At 51.3% G+C, this 16,429-nt stretch overlaps 1 protein-coding gene across 4 annotated transcripts in view; it reads left to right on the top strand.

Moving 5' to 3' along the window:
- Positions 1 to 16,429, top strand: part of LARS2 (leucyl-tRNA synthetase 2, mitochondrial) — a 130,031-nt gene that overhangs the window by 58,286 nt on the left and 55,316 nt on the right. For all 4 annotated transcript variants that reach the window (XM_007531437.3, XM_060204816.1, XM_060204817.1 and 1 more), the window contains exons 8-9: positions 15,208 to 15,315; positions 16,027 to 16,186. In XM_007531437.3, coding sequence (XP_007531499.1) covers positions 15,208 to 15,315; positions 16,027 to 16,186 — 268 coding nt within the window. The remainder of the gene's footprint in view (positions 1 to 15,207; positions 15,316 to 16,026; positions 16,187 to 16,429) is intronic.

Genomic DNA, 16,429 nt, shown 5'->3' with positions numbered 1-16,429 from the left:
CGTCTGGTCTTAGAACTGGACGTCTGCTTGGAGAATAGGTGTTGGAGCCCTCCTCACTCACTGAGCTCCCGGATTATAAAAATGATGCTTGACATGAAAATCCCAGAGATCTCTGAAGCGCCACAGGCCTCCATCAAGTCTGCACTGTGACGTATTTGGTGTTTTTGGTCCCACCCCACCCCATGTACCTTAGGTCTAATGTAAGTGGCTTCAGCCACGTGTTCCTGTAGAAAGGAGGAGTAGCTGAAAAGTTGGTCTTGGGGCTCCTGGCAGTGGCGCACCGGGTTGAGCGCACACGTCACAGTGTGCAAGGGCCCAGGTTCAAACCCCTGGTCCCCACCTGCAGGGGAAAGCATCACGAGTGGTGAAGCAGGGCTGCAGGTGTCTTTTCTCTCTCCTCCTCCCCTCTCAGTTTCTGTCTCTATCCAATAATAAATTTAAAAACTTATTTTAAAAAACTTTAAAAAAAAGAGTTGGACTTGGCAGAGAAGCATGGGAGGCATGTTGTGGGTAGCCCTGGGAAGGGGGCCCACAGAGGGCAGAGGAGATCCGGGTTGGGTTGGATGGAGCCAGTGCCTCAGCCCCCGAGGGCAGGGTGTCTCCCGGAAGGGCGAACAGTTGGCTCAAGCTTCCCGTGGGGCTCGGTATCTGTGGCGGCCTCCGCACAGGCTGTCAGCTGCTGGGGCGCTAAGCACGCCCTCCTCCGTGACCACGAGATGCCCCGGTAACATTTCCCCAGCCCCCTTCCCAAGCGAGTGATTCTGTGAAGCACGTTGCAGGGTTGCCAGGCAACTGTTCCAGTATGAACACAGACTGCTCACTTTGTTGTTGTTTTTCCCTCCAGGGTTCTTGCTGGGGCTCAGTGCCAGCACTATGAACCCCCATTTCTAAGGCAGTCACAGCCACAGCCCTGCCTCATCTGCCCTGCCTCTCCAGAACCCTTTCTCCACCGCCGACCCACTCTGCGCCCGCCCTCCCGTCCTCTCTGCAGTCCTCGTGCCAGATGCCAGCGCTCGGGGGGGCAGGCGGGAGCCCCTCAGGAGTCCTGTCCGTGAGGTGACAGACGTAAAGGAGGCAGCTGACAGTTACCTGGCTCTTCCTGGCTAGTTCAGCCCACAGCCAAGGGGGCAAATTCTTTACAACCAGAGTTTTCTTGGGGCTTGGTGCCTCCTTGATTCCACCTCGCCTCTCCGTTCTCTCTCTCTCTCTCTCTCTCTCTCTCTGTCTTTCTCTCACAGTGAGAGACTGAGAGGAGAGCCATCACAGCACTGCTGTGCCCCCCGAGAAGCCTCCCCTCTGCATGGCAGAGTGTTCCCTCTGCCATTTGAGCTATCTCCTGCCCCCCACCTCTTTCCCTCCCTTTTTTATGTTTAAAAAATACATTTTATTTGTGAAAGAGAGGGAAGAAGGGAGAGCGAGAGTACATGCATCAGAGTGCAATGCCAGGGATCAAACTTGAGAGCGTTCGCACCGTTCTGGCGCACGAAATCTGGCGCTCTGGCCACTGCGCCGCTGCCCAGCTCGCGGGGGGCCGGCTAATGGCAGCTGGTAGCAAGGCTCACGCTGCCGGGGGCCTCTGAGCAGGTGGGGGTAGGGGTGGGGGAAAGGGGCCCCACGTGGAGAAGTTCACCAGAATTGGTGCAATGCTGGCCCACCCCTGGGGCTTAGGAACCGGAGACAGAAGCAGGGTGTTAGACGTCCTGTCTCCAGGCTCAGGCCTCTGGAGTACCCCCCCCCCATGCCCTGGACACCCCTGCTGATGTCTGAGCCCTTCTCTGTGGTCTCTGGGAGCTCACCTTCCTGCGATCACCCTCCAAACCCCTGAGTTCTTGTGCACGTGCAGCTGACCGCTCCCTATCCAGCTGCTGTCCGGGTGGGCACACAGGCTCTGCGACAGGAGTTTTCTTCTGCTTTGTGACTGTTTCCAAGACAGAAGAAGTGAGTGAGTGGGGGCTGGGAGAGGTGAGCCAGTGGTTTCTCCCTGTGATGTCAACAATGGCACACGCCAGCTTTGGTCAGGAAGTGAGCGGCCAGAGAGCTCACGGCCTCACACACCTTGGGGCTCAGCGCCCACGCGACCCCAGCACTCCTGGGAGAGCGATTTTAGATGGCGGTGGAGAGCCAGGAGGAACGTCGCAGCCACGTCCCACCCCACACCAAGCGCCCCCTTCCCACGCGCTCCCCTGGGCCGGCACCGTCTTGTCCACACGTCGTGCCATGTGTGTGTGGCCCAAGTTCAAGCCCTGGCAGCTCAAGGAAGTGCTGTCACCAGAGGAACCTTCAGGGCGTGGTGTCTCTCCGCTGTGTCTCTGCCGGAATGGTGTGTGTGGGGAGGGAAGTCCCAATGCTAAATCAAGTAAATCAACGCAGAAGTGAGCATTCTCTCTTGTTCTTCTCCCGGCTCTCCTGCAGCTGCTGGCCAGGTTCTTTGGAAGTGCAGAGACTTCCTTCCTCCTTAGTCTGAGTCTGGACACCACAGGAGGAAAGATTTCCTGGCCCCTTCTGGGACACACTCATGAGGGCTGTGTGAGTGAGTCGCTCTGAACGAGAGGACACTGCAGGTCCCTGGCTAGCTCAGGCTCCTCTAGCCTAGATCCAGTCCCTGCCCGGCTCTCAGAAACACAGATTCAAATACAAACAATGCTGATTTTTGTCTGCCTTTACCACTGCTTGAACTTAGAATGCTCATATGGCTTTGTCAAGCGCTGGAAATAAAGGAGTGCCCTGTTTCATGTCTGTTCGTTTCCGCCTCCAGGGTTATTGCTGGGGCTTGGTGCCAGCGCTTTCCCCCTCCCCATTTTATTGGGAACAGAAAAATTGAGGGGGGAAGGGGAGATAAAGAGGAAGAGAGACAGAGAGACACCTGCAGCCCTGCTTCACCACTCCTGCTGCAGGTAGGGACCAGGGCTCGAACCCCAGTCCTTGTGCCAGTCCTTGCACTTAGTACTCTGTGCCGAGTGTGCCACTGCCCGTCTCCAGCATTGTTTTAATTTATTTATTTTTAACAATTCTTTTTACAAGATTTGTTGTCTTTATTTATTTGGTAGAGATAGTCAGAAATCTCAAGGGAAGGAGGAGAGAGACAGACAGACAGCCGTCTGCAGCCCTGCTTCACCACTCGCAAAGCTTTCCCCCTGAAGGTGTGGACCGGTGCTCAAACCCGGGTCCTTGTGCACCGCAACATGTGCGCTCAGCCAGGTGCCCCTGACCTTTGTTTTTGTCCTGTTTTCTTTGCCGGGGCCCTGCTCGGCTCTGGCCTAGGGTGCTGTGGGCCTCCTGTGCCCTTCCTGCCCGTTTAAGTACCAGTGCCCAGGAGGCCCGGCAGGTCTCAGCACAACCTGCACAGGGCGCACTCAGGGGCTGGGCTTCAGGAAGCAGGGCGTTGGCAGACCAGGGCGTGGAGCAGGTGCAGGGAGGGGCGCAGGCCGACACACACGGGACCCTGCGGTGCTTCGAGGCTTCTTAGTTCGCTCCTGATGGCATCGGCTTGCTGTCCTGTTCTGCATCTGCAGCCTCTGCTCTGCGGCCTGTTCCTTCCCAGAGCCTGTGGGGCCAGCTGCCTGCAGAGTAGCCCTGCCGACCCACGGGTGGCGGCTGCTGACTGACAGATGCAGACACACCCACCTGAGAGCTCTGTGTTTTGGAAAGAACGCATTGTCTCTTAGTTCCCTGTGGTTTTTTACTTATTGTATCTAGGTGGCTGAGTCTGAGGGCCACATTTGCTCAACTAAAGCTTCCCTTCTCCCTAGAGATGTAGTGAGTTGTGGATCCTGATAAAATACAAACTCCAAGTGGTTTAAAAATAGAATATTAGTATTAGCAGTGCGAGAACACACGTACCTCGTACTGCCTTTTAGCCACCCTAACACACATGTGACTTGAAACATGGGGCCGGGTGCCGCACCTGGTGAGCACACACATCACAGCGCACAAGGACTCGGGTTCAAGCCCCTGGTCCCCACCTGCAGGGGGAAAGCTTCACAAGCGGTGAAGCAGGGCTGCAGGTGTCTCTCTGTCTCTCTCCCTCTCTGTCTCCATTGCCCCTCTCAATTTCGCTATCTAGCCAATAATAAATAAGTAAATAAAAATATTAAGTTAATTAATACTATCCGTGGATAATTGTTCTCTTTCTTCCTCCTCTTTTGTCCTGCCGAGGATTTCCCTTCTGAGTGCTGTCACTCTGGGCTCTGTAAAGCAGGGTAGCAGGCGCACGCCATCCTTCGCACAGCTCTCTTAGACCTGGCTGTCCTGGAGAGCAGCGGTCTTTGGTGCCAGCGAGCTTTAGTTTAGAAGCAGACTTCCAGCTTCAGCTCAGCTGAGCAGAAGGCTCCCTGGAACTTGTCCCCATTCTGTTTCCCAGGATCAGGCCAGGGAGACTTTTTCTAGGTTGCTCCCTAGACTCCCCACCCCCACACCTTCCATTTCAGGCCAGCACCGCCTGGGGCCTTTGTCTGGGGTGAGCACGACATTTGAAGCATAACTCTTAACTCCCTGTACACTGTAATCTTACAATCTTGTAGCGAGCTATTAATAACAAATTAACAAAAGGGGGGAAAGAATTGGATTTCCTTTATCAGTAGCATGTACGCTGGCTTTGAACTGGTTGCGCTGAAATCATTTTAAAGGGAATAAAGAAATCTTAGCAACAAGAATAAGCTTTAGAAAAATACACACAGATCACAGTGCAAAGCTGGTGGCTGATCAGATCCTGTGACCCAGCAGCTGGCTAAGTGCCAGGCTTCTGCAACGTTGTCTGCTTTTACTGACTGTCTAAATACTGTCCGTCTGTCCCATTCTAGCACAGGTCTGTCCAGTCTTGAGGTTCTGCTTTTTCAACTCCTCTCCCTAAGTAGCCAATAAACCTACTTGTTTTGTTTGGTGAGGTTTTTTTTTGTTTGTTTTTTACACTTTCAAAAATGTGTGTGTTGGGGGCCAGGCGGTGGCACCACGGGTTAAGCACACATGGCGAGAAGCGCAAGGACTGGTGCAAAGATCCCGGTTCAAGCCCCCGGCTCCCCACCTGCAGGGGGGTCACTTCACAGGCGGTGAAGCAGGTCTGCAGGTGTCTGTCTTTCTCTCCCCCTCTGTCTTCCATTCCATTTCTCTCTGTCCTATCCAACAACAACAACGTCAATAATAACAAAAATAACCACAACAAGGCTACAACAACAAGGGCAACAAAAGGGGGGGAGATGGCCTCTAGGAGCAGTGGATTCATGGTGCAGGCACTGAGCCCCAGCAATAACCCTGGAGGCAAAAAAGACAAAAAATAGAAGGTATATCTGTGTGTGTGTGGGGGGGGGGGGGGCTGAATGGTAGTGCAGCGCACATGGTGCGAGACCAGCTGAAGGATCCCGGTTCGAGCCCCTGGCTCCCCACCTGTAGAGGAGTCACTTCACAGGCGGTGAAGCAGGTCTGCAGGTGTCTGTCTTTCTCTCCCCCTCTCTCTCTGTCTCCCCCTCCTCTCTCCATTTCTCTCTGTCCTATCCAACAACAACGACAGCAACAACAAAACAATAAAACGACAATGATAAACAACAAGGGCAACAAAAGGGGAAAATACAGCCTCCAGGAGCGATGGATTCACTGTGCAGGCACCGAGCCCCAGCGGGCAAACAAACAAACAAACAAAGTGTGTGTGTTATCTTTGAGCAAGGGCCATACATAGCTTCCAGTTTTAGCAGATGTGGTACCAGAGGAAGCACTCCACTTGTTTTCAAAGGTCTGTATTTCAGGGCTGGGGAGCCAGCATAATGGTTCTGCAAAGGTCTCTCCAGCCTAAGGCTCTGAGGCCCCAGCACCACCATAAGCCAGAGCTGAGCAGTGCTCTGGGAAGAGAAAGTGTACTTCTGTTTGCTGAAAGGTTTTTGTGTTTTTAAATCAAGTTTATTAAAATGTCCCCTGCTTTCACAGAAAACCTCTGGAGTGCTTGCCTGTGGTCTTGTGCACATTGTTCTTGATGTTTTAGCTCACAGGCCGCCCTCTTGGGAAGTGGAGCTCTATTCCTGCTTCTTCAAAGAGAAGAGTCAGAGGTGCTGTGCTGTATGTCATTTTTCTTTCTTTCTCTTTCTTTCTTTCTTTCTCTCTCTCTCTCTCTCTCTCTCTTTCTTTCTTTCTTTTGCCTCCAAGTTTATCACTGGAGGCTCGGTGCCTGCACTACAAATCCATTGCTCCTGGAGGCCATTTTTTTCCCATTTTTGTTGCTGTTATTATTGTTGTCATTGCTGTTGTTGTTGGACAGGACAGAGAGAAATGGAGAGAGGAGGGGAAGACAGAGAGGGGGAGAGAAAGACAGACACCTGCAGACCTGCTTCACCGCCTGTGAAGCGACTCCCCTGCAGGTGGGGAGCCGGGGGCTCGAACCGGGATCCTCACGCCGGTCCTTGTGCTTTGCGCCACGTGCGCTTAACCCGCTGCGCCACCGCCCGGCCCCCCATGTGCCATTTTCTGTTTCCTCCCCAGCTTTTGAATTGCAATCTTTCCTGCCTGATTCTAGCTTCTGTCACCAGGGCCTTCTCGGCTGGATGTGTGCCTCAGCGCACCTCTTACTGCTTCGTGGTTTTAAACGCGGGTCCCCGTTCTCACTCGTTTATGTACAACTCAGTGTGACTTAAGTGTCCATGGCAGCTCTGACCCTGTGCAGGCCTGTCAATGTGACCTGGTCACAGGCTCTCCTGTCAGTCCAGCCGTTGTACATATGCTAGGCAACAGCCTCCAGGAAACGCGGCCGCTGGCTTCCAAATGCAGTGATTCTTTGTAGACCTCGAGTAAGAAGCTCACTCATGTATCAAGCAGCAGACTTTGCATATGGAAGGCACTCTCCTCTTGAAAATTGACATGAAGACACCTGAGACGTGAACATGGTAGCCCCAAATAATCAGGAGCTGTGATTTATTCATGCCCCGGGTTTGCTGCTCAAGCAAACCACTGGGCGAAGATGCACGAATTAGTGGTTTGTAAAATGTGCCCATGTCTTGGGGTTTGGCTGAGAGGAATTAGAGGATGGAACAGGGCTTCCTAGATTAGTTCAGTTGTCAACGCTTACATACTGAGTTCCCTCAGATTTTATCAGAACGGGGATTTAATAGCACTTTCAAAATGAGCCCTGTAACCTGCTAATCCTCCAGGATTTTTTTTTTTTTTCTTTTTTGCCTCCAGGGTTATCACTGAGGCTCGGTGCCTGCACTAAGTAAGAATCCACTGCTCCTGAAGGTCATTTTTCCCATTTTGTTGCCCTTGTTGTTGTTGGTACTTGCTATTGTTTCCATTGCTGTTGTTGTTGGATAGGACAGAGAGAAATGGAGAGAGGAGAGGAAGACAGAGAGGGGGAGAGAAAGACAGACACATGCAGACCTGTTTCACAACTAGTGAAGCAACTCCCCTGCAGGTGGGGAGCCGGGGGCTTGAACCAGGATCTTTACGCCGGTGCTTGCACTTTACGCCATGTGCACTTAACCCGCTGCGCTACCGCCTGGCTCTCCCCCTCCAGGATTTTGTTTCTCCCCCTCCAGGACTTTTTTATCCTGCGAAGCAGTAAAATTTTTATGAACTGAGGTTGACCAGGGTGGAGAAAGGAGACGTCAATTCTTCACGAAATACAAGTGACACTAAATGCGACAAACAGCATCCGTCAGAGCAGGTGAACGCACACACACAGTCTCAGTGAGAAACACAAGCATAGGTGGGGGTAGAGCATAAAAGTTATGCCAAGAGACTTTCATGCCTAAGGCTGTCAAGTCCCAGGTTCAATCCCCCACGCTGCCATAACCCAGAGCTGAGCAGTGCTCATGTAGAAATGGCCTTAGCTACCCAAGGCATGGCACAGTGGTTAAGACTTTGAAGCATAGGATCCCAAGTTCGATGCCCAGTGTCCCACGTGCCAGACTGATGCTCTGGTTTTGTCCCCCTTCCCTTTCATTAATCAAATTTTCCTTTTTTAAAAAAGAAGTAGTCCCTGGGCTGGCAGAATAGCTCACATGAATAGTGCGCTGCTTTGCTGTGCGCCCGGCCTGGTTTAAGCCTGGCCCCCATGCTGTTGAAGGAAGCTTTGGAACCATGGTGTCTCTCTCTCTCTGCTTTCTCTCTCTGCTTTCTCTGTCTCTATCTCCTGGTGCTCGGTGATTAGCCTGATTGAAGGGCGAGAGTGTTCTGCCAACACCTGCCATGCTGAGATGTGACATCGTCTCCATGTGCCAACAGCTGTGCTATAAACCAACCACTTAATCGCCCAGTAAAAAATAAAGGGGAAAAGCTGGCCTTTAAATCGAGCAACTGCAGCTCCATAAATTCTTTTTAAAAAGTATATTTTTTATTTATTATTGGAAAGAGACAGAAATTGAGAGGAAAGGGGAGATAGAGAGGGCAAGAGACAGATACCGCTTGTGAAGCTTCCCACTGCAGGTAGGGACCAGGGGCTTGAACCCGGGTCCTTGTGCACTGGAGTGTGTGCGCTCAGCCTGGTGCCCCACCGCCCGGCCCTCCGCCCATAGATTCCGAGCCAGCTCCAGAGATGCAGTGACGGCGAGGCTCTGGGAGTCACTGGACCGGTGCTTCCCAAAGCCCCGTTGAGCAAGACACACTCCCGGGGAATCAGCGATCCAACTTGCTGAGTTGTTTTCAAGATGTTGATTTCATTCCATTTAGTTTTTAATATTTCTTTCTGGTTTTTAAAAATATTCATGGGTCTGGCGAGGTTTTAAGCAAATGTTCCTCCCTGCCCTCCATAATTAACATATCAAAGCATTCCCATTTCTTTCTATGTGAATCTTTTGTCCCCATTGAGATCTGAATCATTTTTTTCAAGCAAAACACCTCCACAAAATATTCCGACCTTGACAGTTCACACAATGTGAGGGCTTCTGAGCCTGTGCTTCAGGGGCGCTAAGTGCTGTCAGACTTGGACCTCGTCAGCACTGAATTTTCTAAGGCAGGAAAGGACAGAGTGAGAGCTGCCCCCTACCTTCAAAGCACGCGGTGTGGGTGCTGCCTGGTGGAGAGGCCGCAGAGGGAGCGCAGGGGCGTTGCTTGGACGGCAGTGGCGTTCGCTGGCTCCAGTTTGCTCCTTATGCGTCTGCTGTCCTCTGACCCCCTCCAGTTGTTCCACATGTTGGAAAGTTTTCTAGAATGCTTCTTTTTATATAAACATTTATTTATTTATTTCCTTTTTGTTGCCCTTGTTGTTTCCATAGTTGTTGTAGTTATAATTATTGTTATTGATGTTGTCGTTGTTGGATAGGACAGAAAGAAATGGAAAGAGGAGGGGAAGACAGAGAGGGGGAGAGAAAGACAGACACCTGCAGACCTGCTTCACCACCTGTGAGGCAACTCCCCTGCAGGTGGGGAGCCGGGGGCTCGAACCGGGATCCTTACACCAGTCCTTGTGCTTTGCACCACGTGTGCTTAACCTGCTGCACTACCGCCCGACTCCCTGTTGTAGTTATTGTTGTTGTTATTGATGTCGTTGTTGGATAGGACAGAGAGAAATGGAGAGAGGAGGGGAAGACAGAGAGGGGGAGAGAAAGACAGACACCTGCAGACCTGCTTCACCGCCTGTGAAGCGACTCCCCTGTAGGTGGGGAGCCGGGGGCTCGAACTGGGATCCTTATGCCGGTCCTTGCGCTTTGCACCACGTGCGCTTAACCCGCTGCGCTACCGCCCGACTCCCAGAATGCGTCTTCTTCTTTTTTTTTTTTTAAGAACGGAGACATTAACAAAACCATAGAATAAGAGGGGTACAGTTCCGCACAATTCCCGTAACCTGATCTCCACATCCCATCCCCTCCCCTGATAGCCTTCCCATTCTCTATCCCTCTGGGAGTATGGACCCAGGGTCATTGTGGGTTGCAGAAGGTGGAAGGTCTGGCTTCTGTAATTGCTTCCCCGCTGAACATGGGCGTTGACTGGTCGATCATACTCCCAGCCTGTCTCTCTCTTCCCCTAGTAGGGTGGGGCTCTGGGGAAGTGGAGCTCCGGAGCTCCAGGACACATTGGTGGGGTTGTCTGTCCAGGGAAGTCTGGTCAGCATCTCGCTGGCATCTGGAACCTGGTGACTGAAAAGAGAATTAACATACAAAGCCAAACAAATTGTTGAACAATCATGGACCTAAAGACTGTAATAGTGCAGATGAAGTGTTGGGGGTATTCCCTGCATGCTCTTGTGTACTTCTACTTTCAGGTATATATTTTTCCCCTAGTTTATGGGCACGGGTGAACCTATGCTCTATCTCAGGGGACCTGGACTATATTTAGGTTTGGGGACTTTATTGGGGAGTGGAACACCTGGAATTAGAGAATACTATGAAAGGAAAGGTCTCACCCGTGTGATGAAGCTGAAGGGGTTGTCATTCCACACCTGAAGTCTCTGGACACAGTCTGAAGTGAAGCATGCTGGGGTGGCACTCGTTGCGTTGATTAGGTTGCAATCCGCGGATGCAATATTATTTGATTTGAATTGAGAGCAGCATGCAGAAAAGTGGGCCCCACCCTAAGGTTCCAGGACTGGGGGAAATATAGGCTCTATAGTGGAAATGTGAGGTTCCTGTTGTCTTAGGGTTCAAGAAGACAATGGATGGTTATTGTTATCACATTATTTGGTGATAGGGTTAACTTTGGAAAGTCCCTTTGATAGGGTTTGGGGTATAATACCCAGCATCTTGTATATAGCTGTGCTGTCAGTTGCTTCTGTTCTCCCTGGTCTAGGCTTTTGGGAGAGACAACATATCAAAGACAGCCTATGTATTAAAAAGACTCAGTCTGTGTTTTAAGAAGTTGTAGACATATCATCAGTTTTTCGCCTCATATTAATTAAATAGTGGTTTATATAATGTTTACACTTTAATAGGATTGTACATAAACACCACTCCCACCACCAAAAGACTGTGTCCCATCCCCACCACCCCACCCTCTGCCGTGCCGGGAAGCCCAATGGCCACCCTCCCCTTCACCACAGGGTTTTTACATTGGTGCCCTGCTCTCGATTTAATCAGATCCTGCATTTAGTTTCCCTTTCTGTTCTTCTTTCTCAACTTCTGTTGATGAGTGGGGACATCCCATACTCATCTTTTATCTTTCTGACTTAGCTGACTTGACATAATTCCTTCTAGCTGTGTCCAAGATGGGTCAGAGAAGGTGGGTTCATTGTTCTTGATAGCTGCATAGTATTCCATTGTGTATATATACCACAGCTTTCTCAGCCACTCATCTGTTGTTGGGCACCTGGGTTCCTTCCAGGTTTTAGCTATTATGAATTGTGCTGCTATGAACATAGGAGTACACACATCTTTTTGGTTGGCCATTATGGAATCCTTGGGGTATATCCCCAGGAGAGGAATTACTGGGTCATATGGAAGGTCCATGTCTAGCCTTGTGAGAGTTCTCCAGACTGCTCTCCACAGAGGCTGGACCAATTTACATTCCCACCAGCAGTGTAGAAGGGTTCCTCTGTCCCCACAGCCTCTCCAACATTTGTTGCTGCTAGAATGCTTCATTTTATCAGAAGATTAGTACGTGACTTATTCTGGTTATTTTTTAAAAGATTTTTTTTTTTTTACTGGCAAGGCAAAACAGTTTATTTTGGCATTCTCTCAGATTTCTTCACTTGTAGAAATAAAGGCATACTGGTCACCTGGTTATTTTTCACTTTAGTGGTTTAAAAATTATTCTTATATGATGTTTATAAATAATGTATTAAAATTTCATACTTTTGCCACAGTGGTGTCAACTAATGCAAATATGCATCAGGATGTCAGAACTGTTTTTGTTTGGGGGAAGCTGGGGCTCCAGTAATTATTGTGTATGGGTTTGAGGGCAGGACCCACCGACTGGAAGGACAGGGAGATCTAATATCCTCACCTTTGCTGTGACCTAGCCGGCTTTACAATTCATGAGAAATCTAGACCACTGTCATAGTTAGGAAGCCTGCTTGTGGATGACTTGAGGTTACTCTAGTTAGCATAAACCAAGAGAGGGGCTCAGAAGGGAATCAGAGTCCTCACAGTTGAATGGAACAGCTGACCAGCCCAGTTTAGACGGGCCTCAGGCAACAATGGAGCTGGGTTTTAACCCAGGAATGTCGGAAAAACACCGCTGCTGCTATGGGCAGCATCTCCGACCTCTCAGTTCTGGTGGGACATTCAGACCAGCTGACCCAGTGCCTCTGTGCTAGCTTGTGGTGTCCTGAAACTGTTTGGTTTTGGCATGGGAGAAAAGTGGGAAAGGTTCCCCCTTTAAAGATTACATAGTTGGTGGTGTGACCCTGCCATCCAACCCACACCCAGAAAGTGAGAGAGAGAGAGATCTCAGGACTGGGCACCCTAGGCAGGACAAGTTCACCACACCATTGCTGGGAAAAGCAGCTAAGAAAGTGCATTGTAGTTGAAAGAGGACCTGCTTGCTGGGCTAGGAGATCCTGGCTCCTATTAGCTAAGTGATGTAGGGCAGATTGCTTTTTTTTTTTTTTAAGAATTTATTTATTTATTCATGAGAAAGACAGGAGGAGAGAGAGAAAGAACCAGACATCACTCTGGTCCATGTGCCGCTGGGGATTGAACTCGGGACTTCGTGCTTGGGAGTCCAGCACTGTATCCACTGCGCCACCGTCCTGACCACAGATTGTGTTGTTTCTCCGCTTCTGTTGTAAAATGAAATGTGGATACACCTCAAGCAAAACAAAACTTGCTGACTTGTTTTAAAGCAGCCACCCACGTGGGTCATGACGGTCAACTTTCCTGTCATCCAGGAACCTTGTGTGTGTCCCAGCACAAGGAGAAACTGTCTCTATGATCACTTACTTGCTGACTCACTTACTGGCTTATTTATTTCATGGGGGTGGGGAGCCAGAACAGGTGGCCTGTGGACCGGCCATGGGGGTTGAACTCAGGCCCTCCTGCATGCAAGTCCAAAGGCATGCCGCCGTGCCACCTCCCAGGCCACTCCCTTGCCTCGTCGAAGCAGCACGTCCTCACACTTGTCCATAGTGTGATTCCCTAAGCGCACCGCCTAGACTCTAAAGTTTACTTGTTTATAGTTTGTCTGATGTCTTAGTGTGTGTCTTAGAGGCGTCCCTCTTCAACTCCCTTTTTCTTACGATGTGTCTGGGAAAGCATCCAGACTCTTCTTGGCCAGTGAACTCTCACAGAGTTTTGCTGACTGAATGCTCACGGGGCAGGTCGACTTGCCCCTGTTTCCACTGGATTTTCTGCCAGTGTTTATGGCGCCAGGCAGGGCGGCCCTTGATGACTGGCTGACTCGCCCATGGACACTGATACGTAACCGAGATGCTGTGTGCCATTTTCCGATAATGTTCAAAGCAGCCATTTCTCTGAAATGACCCAGAAACCCTCATTTGATATGGTGCAGGCATTGAAGCCAATGCTAAGCCACCTCCCACGCCCCCATCATCGTCTGTTTTTTAGTGAGAGAGAGAACAGACTGCCCCTGCCCTCTTGAGAGCTCTCTTTGCTGTTCCCACCTGGTGCAGGGGTTGAGCCCAGAGTCGTATTCCGTGAGATGGGCAGATAGCCGAGAAAGCCTCGCCCAGGGGAAGTGTATGCTCACCTTTTTTTTTTTTTTGTCTTTCTTGAATCGGAGTTGAGGCACTGAAGATGCCTATAAAACTTAGATGGATAAGAGTTCTGCCAATATTTTCCTTTAGGTAGTTGATTTTATATATGTGTGTGTGTGTGTGTTATGAATTATATTTTTATTTGTTATTGGACAGAGATAGACCTGCTCCCCCACTGGACAGCTGGACTCCACACTTTGTCCTGACAGGCACATGTCCGGTTTCTATTTAATGCTCTTCTGTCTTGCATTGACTTATCACTCCAGACTGACAGCCCGACAGCAAGGAGACCCACCCTGTTCTGAGCCAGGCGGACAGTCGCCTGGCATTTGCCATTGCTTCTGTCGAATCTTCTCTTTTTCCCACTCTGATTTGTTCACCAATACCATTTTCCACGGCTATGTCCCCATATATAAAAATTTATTCGTTGAATAGAGACAGAGAAACCAAGAGTGGAGGAGAAGATAGAGAGGGAGAGACAGAGAGAGGCCTGCAGCCTGCTTCACCACCTGTGAAGGTCTGCAGGTGGGGACCGGGGGCTTGAGCCCAGCCCCTTGCACAGCGTAACGTGCTCTTTCCTAGGCATGCCCACCACCACCACTCCCTTGCTTCTGTCTTCAGACCCCCCCTTTCGTCTTCCTCCTTTCTGTGCGAAGCTTTTCTTCCACTGCCCACCTGCTCTGTGGCCACCCCACCCAGCTCCTTCTCCGTTTCTCTCGCTCCTTCTCTGCCACGTCTTCCCACTGTTGCGCTTTTCCCGTGACCCTTCCCCACGACCTGTGTCCCATCTTCTTGGCCACTGAGTTCCGACCACTTAGTTACCCTGCTCGGCTCCAGGCAGTCAGCTCACACTGTCTGTCAGAGGCCTGGCACACCCCCCGTTGAGAGGAGACCCCTGTGTGGCGGGGGTGAGGGGCTCAGGAAACACAGGGCTTGGCTCGGCTTGGGCTGCTCCTTCTCCCTGCTTTTTGTGTTTTCTGCCGCTGAATCTTAGAGCCCCACACCCACCAATGACTTGTGTTAGGAGTCTCAAAATCCCTGGAGGTCTCAGTGCTTCTAACCTTGAGCTGCTTTTGTTTGGTTCCCAGGCTGTGGGAGAGGAAGCGTTGGCCGGAGTTGCCAGTTCTTCTTCTTCTTCTAGCGTTTGCCCTTCTTCCGTAGCCAGTCAACAGGTCAGGTTGAAAGGTGTCAGGAGCTGCTTGTTGCTGGCTTTGAAAGTGACTGGGATCCATGTGGATTCAGTCGGCTAGGAAGGATCCTCAGTTTCCCCAATGAATGGGGACTCACGGGATGCACCACGGGAAGGTCGATCCAATGCATCCCCTTCTTCTAGCATTTGCCCTTCTTCTGTAGCCAGTCAACAACACTGGAGTTGCCAGTGATAGGCTCTCAAAGCTTCCTTGCTAGCCTTTCACTCCGGGAAACCTCGGCCTGGTGTAGGGTCGGGAAGTCTCAGTAGACCAGGTCGTAGCGCGCATTCGTCTCACCCTTGTTGGCCTCTCTGACTTCCTGTGTGAAGGAGAAGACGTGGGTCCTGAGCCCCACTGAGCCCCCCACCTCCCCGACTTTCGCAAGCCCCCGAGTCACTTGTTTTCCTTAAGCCGGCTTCGTGTGCCCACCGCTCTGCCCTTCGTCCATCCCTACAGGCCATGCAGGACGCGCTGGCAGACCTGCCGGAGTGGTACGGAGTCAAAGGCATGCAGGCCCACTGGATTGGAGACTGTGTGGGCTGCCACCTGGACTTCACCTTACAGGTGACCGAACACTCATCTCTGGAGATCAGCGCCTGCCAGTCCCCACCTGTGTCTGCAGAGCTCAGTGCAAGGGCCACCAGACCGGAGCTATGTGCTTTATTAGTGACTTGATCATGATGAACAAGATCACAGGGGCACAATTCCACACAGTCCCCACCACCAGAGTTCTGTGTCCCACCCCCTCCATTGGAAGCTTCCCTGTTCTTTATCCCTCCAGGAGGATGGACCCAAATTCTTTATGGGAAACAGAAGGTGGGAGGTCTGGCTGCTGTCACTGCTTCGCTGCTGGACATGGGTGTTGGCAGGACCCACACCCCCAGCCTTCAAACTGGAAGTTTATGTCAGAAATTACCAACAGAAGGGTCTTGGGAGAAATGCATACAGTTATTTCTGGTCCATAAACCGGGAGGCAGGGAGATGAAGGTGGCTTTCTGGGCATCTTTTGTTTCAGGGTTTATAACCTTGAGCTCCTTCTGTTTCCTCTCCCAGGGAGAGGAAGTACGAGCCACATTTTGGCCACCATCTGGGGAGGGTCTCACAAAAAGGGGGGCTGCCAGCCTGTCCTCCTGCCCCGCCCCTGCCCCCCCGCATGCCATTTCAGCCCCCCCGCCTGCTGTCAGGAGCTTTCCTCGCCACTGGGGATTGAGAGAGAGGGGAGACTGTGTGACTGGGAGGACTGAGCACTGAAACGACTCTGCTTCCTTCTGCCAGGTGGACGGGCGGGTCACGGGAGAAAGGCTGAGCGCCTACACGGCCACCCCCGAGGCCGTGTACGGCTCTTCCCACGTGGCCGTGTCTCCCAGCCACAGCCTCCTGCACGGGAACAGCTCTCTGAAGGAGGCCTTTCGGAAGGCCCTCGTCCCTGGCAGAGGTGAGTGGGTGGGCAGGTTACGACCGAGGCCCACCTGTTAAGCACACATCACCATGCACAAGGACCCAAGTTGGAGCCCCTGCCCCCACCTGTAGGGAGTCACTTCACAAGTGGTGAAGCAGGTCTGCAGGTGTCTCTGTCTCACTCTCTGTCTCCTCCTCCCCTCTCAATGTCTCTCTGTCCTGTAAAAAAATATATATAGAAAGGAAGCAAAAAGAAAAACAGCCTCCAGGAGTCGTGGAT

The sequence above is a fragment of the Erinaceus europaeus genome, chromosome 12 (genome assembly GCF_950295315.1).
Source record: "Erinaceus europaeus chromosome 12, mEriEur2.1, whole genome shotgun sequence".
In the NCBI taxonomy this organism is placed as follows: Eukaryota; Metazoa; Chordata; class Mammalia; order Eulipotyphla; family Erinaceidae; genus Erinaceus; species Erinaceus europaeus.
This window is presented reverse-complemented; position numbering and strand designations above follow the sequence as displayed.